The sequence below is a fragment of the Artibeus jamaicensis genome, unplaced genomic scaffold, assembly GCF_021234435.1.
Source record: "Artibeus jamaicensis isolate MK-2021 breed Jamaican fruit bat unplaced genomic scaffold, CSHL_Jam_final scaffold_474, whole genome shotgun sequence".
Taxonomy (NCBI): domain Eukaryota; kingdom Metazoa; phylum Chordata; class Mammalia; order Chiroptera; family Phyllostomidae; genus Artibeus; species Artibeus jamaicensis.
Genome location: NW_026522046.1, coordinates 49,977,934 through 49,992,936, shown reverse-complemented (window position 1 = coordinate 49,992,936; position 15,003 = coordinate 49,977,934). Strand labels below are relative to the sequence as shown.

Below are 15,003 nucleotides of genomic sequence, written 5' to 3'. Positions count from 1 at the left end.
CCCCCGTCGTCATTGCTGTCCTGGGTCTGACGCAGGGCGTGTCCTCACATGCAGCACATGCGTCCTTACGTACAGCGCGTACGTGACCTCTCCTCCCAGGCACCTCTGTGTTTAGCCACGTCCCCGCGTCCCCAGCGCCCTGCCCCTGGAGCCGCAGGGTCCACCCGGCCCCGCAGGTTGGTAACAGCAGCAGCGCGAGGCCGACCTGCCCACGTGCACGTTAAGGCAAACGCAGGGGCCTCGGGGGAGGATTTTGTCTTTGACTCTTTGATTTTTAAAAGCTTGACTTTAAATATCTTGTTCATGTGTTCAGATTTATGGCCCTCGCTCCGTGAAAACAGGACCCATCAATTCCGTCTTCCCAGCGGAGCAGCGGCGGAAAGCTGCCCGTGTTTGGTGCAGCTCCCAGCGATGTTTCATGTGCTTGGCGTTCGGAAACAGCTTTCGCTCCAAGTGGTAGATTTGTTCTGGGCCAGATCACCGAGGGGCTGGTGTCATAGTTTAAGTATTAGCTCAGCGAACTCTACCGAGAGTGTGCTAGACGGCGTGTCCCTGAGTTTGGGTCTTCGAGGATCTCAGTGCTGCCGGGAACAGCGAGAGCTCTGAGGACGCAGCATCAGCCACGTCGTCCTTGTCCCAGCAGACGGTCTGACCGAGTCTGCACCAGCTCGGTTAGTGCTGACGGGAGCTCGGTGTCCAGGGGCTTCGGGCAGCAGAGGGCCCACCTGCCGGTAGGGGAGCGGCTCCACGGAGGAAAGGAATTCTGCGGCGCGAAAGGTGTGGGCAGCCCTCTCCCGGCTGCCAGCGCTAAGACGAAGGGGTGCGTGGTGCGGGCTGCGGCTGGAAGGGGAAGCGGCCCACCCCCGCTGCAGGATGACGCGGTGCTGGTGCGGGAAAAGCTCTGCGGTGTTTCCTGTGGACCAGACTTGGGACTGCCCCCGTCACAGTCAGTGGGACAGACCCAGCACGAGGCTCCACGGGACGTCACAGGGCCGAGGAAGCAGCCCACGCTTCCCTCTGAAACAGGCCGAAGAAACTTGTCCCATCAGGGAGTGTCAGGTGGAGAGCTTGGAGGGCCGCCCAGGCCCCGGGCGCACTGCTGATCTGCCGTCCCTGCGAGCTTCGAGTCGCCCCAGAGAATGGCCGCCAAGGGCCCAGGGAGGAGGGAGCAGGGAAGGGGCAGCCGTGCCCTCGGTTCCCCCAGAGCACCCAGCAGCCTGTCACTTGGGCAGAAGAGAAGCTTCCTGCTCCGTTAGGTTGGCTTCTGGTGAAGGTCCCGGGACAGGTGCCGTGCTGCCGAGGGAGGTCCTGCTTCACGAGGCCCCCAGACTCGTGTGGCCAGAAGCGAACAGAGTCCCGGGCTCTGCCCGGAGCCTCACCAAACGTGGTGGCTGGGAGTGGGGGCGAGAGTGTGCTGGTCCCTGTGCCTGGGTCACGTCCTTGTTGGGAACCACTGGCCTGTGGTTCTGTCCACTTTGCTGCCCCTGCTGCCTGTCCCCTGCCCTGCCCAGCACCACGGCACAGCCCCTGCTCCCCCCAGCCCTGCCGCACCCCACCCTGCTGGGGCGATTCCACCTGACCTCTTGACTGCATCCTGACCACTGCCCTGCCACCTACAGGGGGCACCTCAGGCCGACGGCCAGCAGTTCCCACCTGGACCTGAGGTGGGGCTGGCGGCCAGCATTCTCCCAACGCTCCGGGGGCTGACCCCTTGTGGGCTTGCCGCTGTCCCCACCATGGTCGCCTGTCCTCGATTGGAAGTGCCTCCCTCCCTCCCCCCAACTTGGAGATGGCTCGCGCGCACACTCAGTTTGTCCGGAGGGCTCATCCGATTCTCACCCGTGTGCGGGGGACAGTCATCCTGTGAATTCAGTCAGCTGGCGCCTGCCTTCACCTCGTTTCTGATTGGAGTCACGGGGGCTCCTCAGAAAGTGGTGGTGACTGAAGGAGAGGACCAGGGACGTTTCAGGACCTGCCACCTCAGGTCAGTGTTTCCTGGTCAACTGACTCCGCGCAGTCTGGCTGGAGGGCACATTCCTTGGGAGAATTCTGCCGTGTGTCTCAGAATTCTCTCGGGGCGGTCCTCCAACGGGGCAGCCCCTGGGGGTCCCCAGTCCCACCTTCTCTGCAGGCCCCGCCCCTTGCTGAAGGTGGCATTGGGCTGGGGACTCAGGGACACAGGGCAGCTGAGAACAATGGTGATGCAAATGGCCAGCAAGTTTTCTCCCACACCCTCTGCTGGGGAGTCTGAGAACCGGGAGTTGGCTTTTTCAGTAAATGAATGTGAAGTGCTGTTTTGCTTTGGACGCGGTCCCTTAGTTTGGAGCTCATTAATGCTCCAAACGTGTCCCGTGTGGCTCAGGAACGTCACCTTCTCACGCGGTGTAGATGGGGCAGGCGTGCTTCACGGTTGGTCTGAGCTGAGGTCGGCAGCGTGTGTCTGCCTGCCCTGCTCTGCGATGCAGGGGCCAGCTGTGTCCTCGTTAGAGGTCAAGGCGACCAGGATGGCGCGTGATTCTGGATGTGCCCCAGACCGCTGTGGGGCGGGCGGGGGCTGGGTCGCTTTCCTGGTGGTCACAGGACCTCAGATGTTTGTAGCTGTCGATGGGTGTGTCACTCCATGATGTCTGTGGTTTCTCTGTTGTGGCTGCGGTTTTTACATTGCTGGCATTGTCGCAGGAAACCCAGCAAGGCCATTATTCACGGTCTGTTGCAGGGGTAAGAGCATAGCCAGCATTTCTGATTCTTCTTGTTCATAGGTGTTGCCTGCTCTTTATCCTCTTTTATCCTCGGAGTTTTCTCATCTGTAAAGTGGGGTAACACCTCCCAGTGCACACGGGAGGTGTTGCACCACTTTACAGATGAGAAAACTGAGGCACACGGACGGGGTCGTGCCTGGTCAGCTGAGTGACTGGTCCAATTGCGTTGCCATCAGCAGTGGTGGTGCTGGGATTCGAAGCCGAGTGACCCGCCCAGGACCAGGTGAGGTGCGCAAGGGGCCTGAGTAGGAGACCTGAGCACGTACACACCGCCTCTCGTCTCCCAAGGGCGCTCGCTGCAGGGCTCCGACCTGAGGGGAAGGGTCTCCTCCCAACGTGTGCTGAGGACACCTGTTTGCTGCTTCCCACGTCCTGGGCCTGGACATGCCGATGACCTTGGTAGGGACCCTGGGCACTGCTACCCCTCGTCCTTCCGGTCCTCACCATAATGGACCGGACTCCTCTTTCGTGGGGAGTGGATGGAACAGCCCAAGAAGGAGGCCAACATGGGCTCTTTCCCCGGACGTCTCCCATTCTTCTCTCTCGTGGCTGCGACTCCCGGACCGTGTGCAGCCGGAGCCGAGATGCCCTTCTGCTGAGGTGCGGGCCTGCGCCCGCCTGTCCCCAGGGCACCCTGGAGCCGCCTCAGGGAGGACGGCGGAGCCCCGGTTGGTGGCCACGTGGCCCCATTGTCGGGGGCAGACACGGCCCTCGCTGCCTGTGCGGATCAGAGACAGCCCACGGCTGCGTGTCTGTGAGGACTTCGGGCCCTTGTGAAGGGAAGTGAGGTCCCTGCAGGGGTCCAGCCTTGTGGTGTCCCTGGGCCACACATTAAAAACATTGTGACACGTGATCACAAAGCAAATCTTACAATGTTTTGAGTACATTTACGGTTTTATGTTGGGCCGCAGACCGGACACCCTCGCAGGACAGCGTAGGGATGCCCAGGACCCCAGAGCCACGGGGAAGGCCCCTCCTGCCCCAACACCTGTCCTCTTGCAGGTGGCTTCGTGTGCTGGGTGGCTGTGAGTGGACTTTTCCAGTGAGCTGACGAGCGGCAGAACAGACCGAACACCACCAGGAAAGAGGTCCTGTCGTTCAGTCCTGCACAACCCAGGATGCGGGAGACAGACCCCTGGGACGGTGGCTGCCTCGCCGGGCCCAGGAGTAGCTGCTGTGAGCCTGCCAACCTGCCGGAGCGGGGCCCGCGGGCAGGGGGGCCCAGCTGGGACGAAGGGTGTGGTGCTGGGGTCTGGTGGCTTCTTCGAGGGCCCAGCATCACCCGGGAAGATGCCTGGCAGCTCCAGCCCCACCTTCCCTCCCCTCCAACCCGCGGCCTGTGGAAGACGCCCTGATGGACCTCCCGGCTGCAGGGCTGCCCCCAGGAGGGACGCCCACGGCCCCTCCCAGGGAGCCATGAAGAAAGGAAGCGCGGTGAGCACGCGGCACTTGCCTCTCGGATGAGGCTCATGAACCGGGGTCCGAGGCGCCAGGGCTTGTGTCGGTGGCACTGCAGCGAGCTGACGGCCAGCTGGGGGGCCCGGTGCGCGGCGAGGGCCACCGCGTGCACGGCGTCGAACATCAGCGCCGCGTCTGTCTGCAGAGACACACACCACGGGCTCAGCGTGGCCTGCACCTGCCTCTTCGCCCGCCCGCGCCCCGGCCCTCGCCTGTGTCCCCACCGCCTCGGGTCTCAACGGCCACTTGTTCTGCCGCGGAGCCGTTTCACTCCCCAGGGGTCAGCTTTCTCTGAAAGGGCCCCTGCCTCTCGCCCAGGGTCAGCGGGAGGCGCAGGTCTGCTTTCAGGTCTAAGAAAATGCAACTCGGACCGGCCGCCACGGGTCTGGTTCCGGGGGGGCGCACGTCTGCAGAGTCTTCGGGGTTAAACCCGGCGTTAAGCTCCCGAGTTAAAAACTAACGCTCGATATTTCAGCGTCAGATTTTGTTTCTCAGTATTTCTGTGTCCTCGCCCACCTGCGCACTTGTGTGTGTTTGGGGACTGCTAGAGGTGACACCGCAGGTGACTTTCAGGTGTGTGTTCCCCTACTGGCAGAGGAGGCCCTCGTTACAGAACCGAAGGTGACAGGGGGGGTGGGGGCCCCTGGAGACCGGGTGCGTGGGGACACGCTGGACGGGTGTCCCCAGTCACACATGTGGGTCCTCACTCGTGCCAGGGTGCAGCCTCCCTTCCTCCTTCCTCGTGACCTCTGTCTCCTCGCAAACACTCACATCAGCACTTCCAGAGCTGTTGCCAAATAGACCGCCTGTGGTTTTCTTTAAGGACAAAATCTTGTAACACCTTCGCATCTTACTTGAAGGTTTTCGCAGCCACTTCAAATATGTTAGTGCATTTGAAGTCCTCAAGGCCCCCGCACAGGCTATCAGAACGGATAGAGAACTCTGCCACGCAGGGGTCGCGGCCTCCAGGGCGTGTGGCCTGCAGGGCGTCGCCCTGGGCTGACAGGAGGGTGAAACCAGGAGCCCTGGTCACGGAGTGAGGATCGCCCCCCGCTTCCGTGAACCCGGCGGAGCCGCTCCCCGTTCGTCACACGTTGGACGGGTGCCCGGGTGGCCTGGGTCCAGAGGGCGGGTCCACGCTGCGTCCTTTCTGTGCTGGGCAGTCTCCATCGCCGCCCACTTCATACACGTGCTCAGTCGTGTGTGGGCACCTGCTTTGCGGGAAGGGTGCCGGGCTCTTGGTAGAAACTGCTCGACTCAACTCTCCGGTGGTTTGCACGGTTCTCGTCACACCCTTTCTCTGATGGTGTTTTGTACCTAAAAATAAGATGCACGTTTGCGAGAACCGGAACACCAAGGTGTTGAGCTGTGCTTCTGAGACGAACTGTCCTGCACTCCATGACTGGCAGACAGAGTTCGGGCGGCGGCAGGGTGGTTGGAGCTCGAACGTGTCTCGACTGTTTTAATTCACGGCTGATCGAGTCCGTTTCAGAGATGTGAACCGTGGGGCTCAGGGATGCTGAGTGACCCGATCAAGGCCGTTCTGCTGATAAGCGACTCGCCCAGGGTGGGAGCCCACAGCCGTCTGGCCTGGCTCCCCTGGTGGCTGCTGCTCTGCTCTGCTCGTGGGGTTCGGTGGGAGGAGGGCGGTCCGTTGGCAGAAGGAGAGTTTTTGACATTGATCAGAAATGACAGCCGACCTTTACCAAGCGCTGATGTGGATACTTTGCATTCAGCCTTCACCATGACCTTCCCTCCTCTGTGGACAAAGGAGTAACGCGGTTGAATGGTGTCTTCAGACTCGTGGGGGGCAGGCCAAGTTCAGGCCTTGGAAGCGGGTACAGGGTTGACGCTCTTCACCACAGACCTGAGCTGCGTCTCACCTGTGTGTCTGCCTGATAATCAAAAACTGTGCTGGCAGCTCAGTGGTCGGTGTGCAGTCGCTACACAGATGGAGTCTCCTTCAATTACTGAAACCAGACCTTCGACGTAGGCCTCTCGCCCACGGCACAGGCGGGGAGATGGGGGCTGGGGGGGCGTCGGGATGCGTGGTGACTCGGCTGAAGGCTGCAGTCGGTGAGGCAGCACGGACACTCCCGCTTCAACGCCCAGCCTCCGTGCCGGACTCTGGCGTCTTCGGCCGAGGAAGCGACCTTCAATAAACCCGTGTGTGCGCTCGCCAGGTGGCCGAGCGAGTGATGTGATGGGGGAGCGTGGGAGGGAGCCACAGTGGGGGTGCTGCCGCGAGTGTGCCGGCGGAAAGGGCTGTGGTTTCCTTTGTGCGGGCGCTGCCGTGCTGGGCGCTGAGCGGCTCTCGGCCGTTTCAGGTGGATGTGGACGGATCCGCCCGTGTTCACGCGCCGTTCTCCCAGGCGCCTTCTTTACGCCGACACCCTGTGCGAAGCTGCGTCGCTCGGTGCCTCCAGCAGAGCCTTTTCCACGACGTGGGGCGGGAAGCACATGTGTGGAGAGGGCTCCTCCCTGGTGTGCAGTGGGGGTGGTTACAGCGAAGGCAGAAGGTTCACGCAGGGCCCTCCAGGTGCCTGAACTCTGCCCAGGCTCAAGGAGGGAGCGGCGGGACCGGCTCCTGGGAGCTGACCTGACAGGCCCGGAGCACCCAGCTAAGGAATGGCTGGAGACTGAGTGACTGGTCTCAGCTGTGGGGTGCCATACCCCAGTGTGACTGACCCCAAGAAAACTCCTGGACACCAAGGCTTGGGGGAGCTTCCCAGGCTGGCCCCAGGCCCCCCACGCTGCAGAGGGAACAGGCGCTGTGGACGCAGTGCCCGGGGAAGGGTCCGGAGCCCACACAGCCTTCTCCTGGCCTTGGTCCCCTTGAGCTTTTCTTGGCTGGTTCATCTTGAGTGTGACAGCAATTCTGGCCCCTGTGAGTCCTTTTGGAGAGTCCTTGGGGCTGACTGTGGTCACAGGGACCCCCACACAAGCCCCGGGATGCAGTGCCACTGCAGGACTGAGCGCGAGTGACATGACGTGGCCCGACAGAGCTCCGGCAGCCTGCCTGGCACGTAACTGCGGCTGGAAGAGCAGGGCAGAGCGCGCGCTGATGGGAGCCCCAGCCCCGGAGAGCAGGTGGGCAGAGAGCAGGGACGTCCATCTTCTCTCCGCATTCGGGAACACTCACTACCTGACGTGAGTGGAGACTGGTGTCCTGGGAGGGAGGTGCTGCCCAGCAACCCCCCCCCCCCCCGCCCGCCGTTCGAGCCTCCGAGCTCACTTGGTGCTAACAGCCTCCTTTGTTAAAATCCAGTGTCTGACCGAAAGCGCGGAGCCAACAGGAGGTGCCTGTCGGAGCGAATCGGGATCGGTGAGTGTCCCTCCTCTGCTCTGAGACCTGCCCGGCCAAGTGCTCAGCGTCCTGAGGGCCGGGATGGGCTGGTGTCCTCTCTGTAGGAGCCGAGGGGAGGATAGCAGGGGTCCCTGAGCCCCAGGAAGTGGGGGGGCAGCCCACCCGCAGACCGGGGTTGGAAGAGGGTTGGGGAGGTGGCCACACACCCCGTGTGCTCACCGTAGCAATGGGGTCACGGGGGCGGCAGGGCCCCGGGTTGGGTGAGGCCCATCCTGGAGGCCTTTGTATTGTGAGTCTCAGAGGATGTTTGCCAGCTTTTGAGCGTCCGAGGCACTGGGAAGAGAGAACACAGCTGGGGGACCCACTGGCCCTCCAGGTCACTCAGGGTCGGGGTAAGCGCCCCCGTGGTCAGTGTGCGCAGTCTGAGCAGTGCGACTCCCTCAGCAAACAGATCTGCCTCAGTGCCTGGGAGCGCGTTTCTCCTCTATTGGTGACAGGTGGGCAGGAGGGCAGGCGCCGTCAGCGAAATTCAGGTCTGTGTCCGATGTCCTCTGCTCAGTGCCACCGTGGTGTCGTCGTACAGATTCACAGAGGAGCGAGAAGGATCGGAGAGGCTCAGTGGCTGACTCAGGCTACCCGCTCACTTGGGGACACGGCGAGGACTTAGAACTGGGTTTCCTTATCCCCGACGCTCCTGCTTGTCACGGTGGGAGGAGCTGGGACACTCGCGGGCGTCTTCCAGGGGGCCAGGATCACAGGAAGAGCTCACATGTGGGACGAGGCTGCTGAGACTTCGTGCCCCGGTGCCCTTGGAGGACGGGGGAGCCTGGCAACAGGCCGGCACTGCGCACGCCCCTGACTCCGGGCAGCGCTGAGTCCCACACGGTGTCGGCGCACAGCCGGGGATCGCCGTCGGCGAGTGGCCACTGCCTTCCCCTTCTGTCCACAGCCAGTGGGGGAAAGGGGTTACCTTTCTGTTTTTTTGCCTACAAAATGTATTAGATGCCATAGATTTATACATTTTTTAAAAGATTTTACTTAATTAATTTTAGAGAGAGAGAAGGGAGGGAGAAAGAGGAAGAGAAACATCAGTGTGTGGTTGCCTCTCACGTGTCTCCTACTGGGGACCCGGCCCAAAACCCAGGCATGTGCCCTGACTGGGAATCGAACCTGCGACCCTTTGGTTTGCAGGCTGGCATTCAGTCCACTGAGCCACACCAGCCAGGGCTGTTTATTCTTTTTATGAATCTATATTACAGACTTACTACCATAACTTTAAGACACTTAGTCCTGGCCCAGTGGGCACCCTCCCCACTGCCCGACCTCAGGGAACAGGGTCTCCGCTCTTCGCCATCAAGCGTGACGTCAGCTGTGGGTTTGTCATGCACAGTCTTCATTAGACTGAGGTGAGTTCCCTCTGTGCGCACTTTGTCGAGAGCATTTATCGTAAAGAGGATGTGGAATTTTGTCAGCTGCTTTTTTCCTGCGTCTGTTGAGATGATCACGTGACGCCGCTCTTCATTTTGTTCATGTTTCCCATGGTGTTGATTGATTTGCAGGTACTGAGCCGTTCTCGCATCCCCGGAGGAGACCCTCCTTACTGGATCGTGGTGTACGATCGGTTGAATGTGTTGCTGAACTCAGTTTGCCAGTGTTTTGTTGTGGATTTTTACCTCCGTTTATCAGGAGATTGGCCTACGATTTTTTTCTTTGTAGTGTCTGGTTTGGTGTCGGGGTGATGGCGGCCTCAGAGTGAGTTTGAATACCTTCCTTCCTCTTCAGCGGTTTGAAATAGTTTAGAGGAATAAGTAATGACTCGAGTGTTTGGCGGAATTCACCTGTGAGGACTTTGGTCCTGGACTTCGTTTGTGGGGCATTTTTCGATTACGGCCTCAATTTTGTTCCTAGCGATCGGTCTGCTTCAGAGATTTCCCTTTTCTCCCTGATACGGTCTTGGAAGATTGAGTGTTTCTAGCACGCAGCCGCTGGCTCTGGGCCGCCCGGTGTGTCGGCGGCAGCCGATCACGGTGCTCCCTCGGGACCCTCCGCGAGTCCCTGGTGCGGGTGGTGCCTCGGCGCTTCCCCTGCCGATTCCACTCACTCATTTGTGAGTCCGCCCCTTTCTGTTCCCGCTCAGTGTGGCTCGAGGTCCATCGTCCTTGTTCATCTTTCCCAAAAGACAGCTTCTAGTTTAACTGATCTTTTATTTATTAGTTTTTATCTTATTTATTTCTGCTCCGATCTTGATTACTTCCTTTTGTTAACTCACTTTAGGCTTTTTATTAGTCACTGTAGGTAGGAGTTTAGACTGTTGATTTCACATTTTCCTTGTTTTCTGGGGCGGGCCTATGTCACTGAACTTCCCCCTTAGTACTGTTTTGTTCTGTCCAGTAGATTTTGGGTTGTTGGTTTCCGTTTTAATCGGTCTCAGGAAATTTTCTCCCTTGATTTCTGCGTGTCCGTCGATCGAGCGCTTGGCAGCAGCCTGCTCTTTAGCCTCAGGTGTCTGCGTGTTTCCCAGTTTTGTTCTCCTGGTTGATTTCCAGCTTCCTAGTGTTGTGATTTGAGAAGGCGCCTGCTGTGATCTCAGTCTTCTTTAATCCACAGAGACTTGCTTTGCAGTCCCACACCGGATCTGCTCCGGACGGTGTTCTTGGGGCACTTGAACGTGTATCCCCATCTCGGAGGGAGAGTGGCGTGTGCTCTCTGGACTCAGCAACTTGTCCACCGGATGCCCTGAACTTGCTTGCCTTCAGCTTTCCTGTGAGTCCGTGCCTGCACCCCACCTGCACCCCAAGTTAGTGCCTCGCCTGGGGCAGAAGGACGACACTGAACTGCCCACCCACCTTGCTGGGTGAGCCAGGGTCACCAGCCGCTCCGCACGCAGGCTCCGCCTCCGCTCTGTCTGCTAAGGGCCCCACGGGCAGGGGCCCCTGCGTCCTGCTACGTCTCGGGGGGGATTGTGTGCACATGTCCTGACGAGGCTGCTGCACCCACTCCTGCCGCCCCTGGGGAGCCCCCTCTTCCCTGCTGGCACACCCCAGCCTCCCCCTGGTGGCTTCAGTTACAACAGTGAGAAGAGTGACAGCCCGAGGCCCCTTCCGCAGGCGAGACCACGCAGCACCTCCAGGCCACGTGGGCCGCTTCATCCGCCAGGACTTGGGGGCTTGGCTGTGCCAGGCTCCCCGCCCACAGGACGGCCCCCCTCCCCCCGCCGGCTGCCCTGAGTCCGGTGAGAATCGCGGGGCTCGGTCTCTGCCACTCTCTCAGGTTTTCCTCGCTCGGTGGACACTTATAAACTGCTGTCAGCTCCGCACGTGTGTTTTTGGGGGGAGGCAGGTGGAAATGGGCCTCACCTGTGATGAGTGTTTAACGTTGGGGGAGAGTCCACCCTGCGTGGGTGGTCCCTGCCGAGTGCGGGAGCAGTTGTTTGGGGTCTCATCCTGGGACAGAGGTGCTTCAGGGAGTTGCAGACGGGCAGAGGGTTTGGAGACACGTCTGGACTCAGTGAGTCACACCCAGAGAAGAGAAACGAACACGGCTCCCCCTCCCCTGACTTCCCTGTGCCCCCCGCCCCCCAGTCCAGTGTCTCCGGGACCCTCTCTGCTTGTTCTCACCTACAGAAATGCCCAAGTCACGGAGGGCTCGTTGGTAGCAAAGTGCTTCCCATCCTCGCCTCTCACGTCACTTTGTGAAGAGTTCTCTCAGGTCTGACAAACGGCCGGCGACCTTGAACATAAGGTCGTACGGAACCACTTCATTCATTCATTTATCTCTTCCGTGAATTTGTTTCTCAGTTTAAAAAAAGTAGAAAGAGGAAAAAAATCCCCTGTTCATTCTCCGTGAGGTATCTTTCTGTTATCAGTAAATCGTGTCTAAAGGCCAGAGTGTTTCTGGGGACGAGGGGAACAGGGAAGGGAAGGCCAGGTTGAAACTCTGTTCCCTGCCTGCGTCCCGACACCCTTTCCCGCAGAAGATGCTGTCCCCACACTGAAAGCTTTTAAAAGTCCCCTGCTCTTTTCTTCGTCACGAGGGACTTCCATTAGAGGAGCCACCGAGGGTGGATGACAGCAAAGGACATGATGTCGGGAGAAGCTGTGGATGGGGAGCCCCGCCCGCCCCCCGCTGCCGGGGTGGCCTGGCACTTACCTGAGAGTGACGCGGGGCGGCTGTGGAGCACCCCCAAGTCTGAAAGGGGGGCTCTGGCCCCCGGGACAGCGCGTGGATGTGACCACCAAGAGTGGCCCCGGCACTTTCCACACGCTGCCCCCCTCGCTGAGATGGGGCAGGGACCTGCAGGCTGCCGCCCTCCTCCCCTCCCCACTGTCCCTGTCGTGGCCGAGTTCCAGGGCTAAGCTGTCACCACGGCCTCGGCGTGGTTTCTGCTTTGTCCCCCTCTGGCCAACTGTAGTGGTGACTCCAGCTGTTTCCACCCAGGACAAGCACAGTCAGAAACCCGAAAGCAGCAGGTTCGAGAACTGCGCTCAGGCCTTCAGAAAACCCAGGCACCTTCCCTGTGTCCCTTCTCTGAGTCCTGGCTTCGCTGGCTCACGGGACTTTGTCTGCACCAGGCGGTTGGCCCGGCCCCCGGGGAACCCAGGCCCTCCTCCAGGGTCTGGCTCGGATGCTCACCGTCATCGTGCCGTCCAGAAGGCCCGCCTCAGGCCTGGGCGGCGCCTGCAGCCTCTCCATGGACCACTTCTCCACGACGGCGGCCACTCGAGGGTCGTCTACGCGGAGCAGCCGGAAGCCGGTCATGTTGACGCCGCTGTACCTGTACAGCTGCAGGTCCAGGGCGAACAAGTCCTGCGCATCGAGAAACACGACAGGAGCAGAGCGAATGAGTGCCCATGAGCTCGCTGTGTGAAAGGACCGGAGGGGGTCCGGCCACCGTGGGAGCCGCCACACTGCTCCGGAAAGGCGTGGTCCCCTGTGCTCCGCCGGCAGGGCCCCCGGACGCTCATGGGCGGGAGCAACTCTACCTTTTGCGTCTTCATCGATCTTTCTCGAGCTGTCGGGTTTGCATAAACCCCGAAGAGGAACTTGGCTCCCAACCAGCGGCAGCCTTTGGCCCAGTGTGTGACACTTCTGAGAAGCTCGAGGGTCCTCTTTCTGGGGCAGGGTCACTGGGGAACTGATGGGTATCCCTGTGTCTATGTGGTTCACTGCTTTTATTTTATTAACAAGGAGGCAGGTTCTGAGGGTGAGTCGTGCTCCTGGGAAAGAAAGGCCCCCTGGTCAGGGCTGCCCCAGCCCTGGTCAGCACGTCCTGCTGCGCCCCCACAAAGGAGGCGACGTTGGGAAACTGCCTATTCCTGGGTGGGAAGACGCCTTCAGCAGGCAAGAACGGCACCTCCCTCAGTGTGGGCCCCCCTGGGAAGAGGAGCGGAACTTGCTCCGCCCTGGCCCGCCCCGTCCAGCAGTGTCCGGGGAAGAGTTTGACCTGCAGCCACGGTCTCCAGGCAGAGCAGGAGCGTGCGAGTCCACTCCCAGCTCACGCGGACGCGCACAGCAGCCTCACTTCCTTACAGAAGAGGGCCGCACCGTAAGCTAAGTGATTAAAATTATATAGCCCATCTGAAACTCTCAGAATGGCACTTAACAGGAAAGGAAAACCTCCATCAGCGTTTCCCAACAGCGTGCGGAGCTGCGTTACTGAAGCGCAGCCCAGGCGGCCGCTCCGCGCACTGACGGTGGTCCCTGAACAGAGGCAGCCGCCTGGAAGCGGCCTGGCTGTCTTCTCAGGAGACACGCGTGCCCGCCCATTCTGCTGATCGCCGCCCACCCGCTTCCGGCCCTTTCCCAGCAAAACTTTGGACTCGCTCTGTGCTCCCAGCTCAGGGTCAGAAGAAGTGTTCTGCTTTTGAATGTTGTATCCCTGCTGTGCACTAAGGAATTTTCTGTTTTCTTTATGTTTCGTTCATACTCATGGGGAAGGGCAGAATTCAGAGGAAACCAAGGGGAAGTGCGTGATAAGCACATTTAAAGCACCAATCCCAGCCACGGATGACTCCTCTGTTACCCTCAGTAAACAAGGGAAGTCACTCTGGCCAGTGGAGCTCAGGCAGGAGCTCCCAGGGGCCCACTGAGTCCCTCAGGGGTTCCACGGCAGGAAGTGTGATGTGCTGACTCGCCCACAACCCCAAGCGTGTGGAGCTGGGGGGGGGGCTGGCAGGCCGAGGGTTCTGGGCATGGAGAGAGTTGAAGTCCCCGAGAGTGAGGACAGCCGCTCCTTCCCTTAAAGGGCCTGAACCGGCTTCCCGCCGGCCGCGTCCTTCCTCAAATCTCCCCAAAGCCTGGCCTCAGCGTGTTTCCATGTGACAGTGGTGTGGGGTGTGTGTGTGGCTGGACTGAGAGCTAGCACATCATTCTGATGCATTAAATGCCCTAAATCATTCTCCCTTGATCTGGCAATCTCTCAAAATTTAAGGTGTTACAGCTTTTTAAAAAATTTCTCGGTCTTAGAATCGTGATTTTTCTTGGCTGCAAGGTGTTCGATGTGCAGAGCGTCTCACAAGCTGCTCTTTCCAACGGTCTTCAGGACACCTGGCAGAATCTACCCAGCTGCCCACAGACCCCCGTGGCGAACCACATCCGGCCACAGGACCCCACGCGGCACTCCAGGGGCTGCTGCGTCTGTGGGAAGTGTCCACGGTGCTTCTCTGAGGAAGCGTTCGCAGTTTGACAGATTCTATTTCACGGAAGTAGAATTCTATTTCTTTCACTTTCCTCCCATTCCGGCTGCAGTGCACTGATGCCGGTTAGAGACAGAAAGAAAGAAGCCTGCTTCCCCGTTTCTGGATTTCATAAGCCCAGTCTCCACGACAGCGACCTGCCTGGGCACCGGGGGATGGCCGCGAAGGACCTAACCCTAACCCCCCCACGGGTGGCGTCTGCGCGCACACGTGCACACTCACCAGGGTTGTGAAGAGGTAGTGGTAGTGCTCGGTCACCATGCCCATGAACAGGGTCTGCAACAGAGAGGGGGTGTCAGAGGCGGGGTTCTCTCGGGGAATCAGTGATGAGTAGGGTGAGCGCCACTGTGCGGAACGCAGAACGAGGGCGCTCTGGGGATCCGTGGACTCAGTCCTGAGAAACGGATGAATCGAGACCCGGCCCGGGGACTTCCATCCAGCGCTTTTCCTTTGCACACGTCCGACCTGGAGGAGTGGGTGCGCTGATGATCAAAATTAAACATAGTCTGAGATGAGCCAGTGTCATGCGTGCAGTTGTCCCCCACGGCCCGGGGTGGCCCCCCACCCGGGTTCCCGAGTAGCCCCACGCTGAGACGCGCATGTGCTGGCCCTCGGCGCTAGGGCTGCAGGCGATGCCTCGGAGCGGGGCTCGCAAGCGCGGAATTAGCTGCCCCGGGATGGAGATGTTCTTTGGTGAGAGCTTGTAAATAAGTGTGAATCTCTGGAAGTGCCTCCTCCCCTCCCCCTCGCGCCCTACAGAACGCGTGGAGGACTGACGGACAGG

The 15,003-nt window shown here is 60.1% G+C and overlaps 1 protein-coding gene across 2 annotated transcripts in view; it reads right to left on the bottom strand.

The window, feature by feature from the left end:
* The window catches only part of GRIK1 (glutamate ionotropic receptor kainate type subunit 1), a 192,360-nt gene that overhangs the window by 48,644 nt on the left and 128,713 nt on the right, over positions 1–15,003 (bottom strand). For both annotated transcript variants that reach the window (XM_053657793.1, XM_053657792.1), the window contains exons 5-7: positions 14,442–14,495; positions 12,157–12,330; positions 4,213–4,356 (exon numbers count right to left, since the gene is read on the bottom strand). In XM_053657793.1, the coding sequence (XP_053513768.1) occupies positions 4,213–4,356; positions 12,157–12,330; positions 14,442–14,495 (372 nt within the window). The remainder of the gene's footprint in view (positions 1–4,212; positions 4,357–12,156; positions 12,331–14,441; positions 14,496–15,003) is intronic.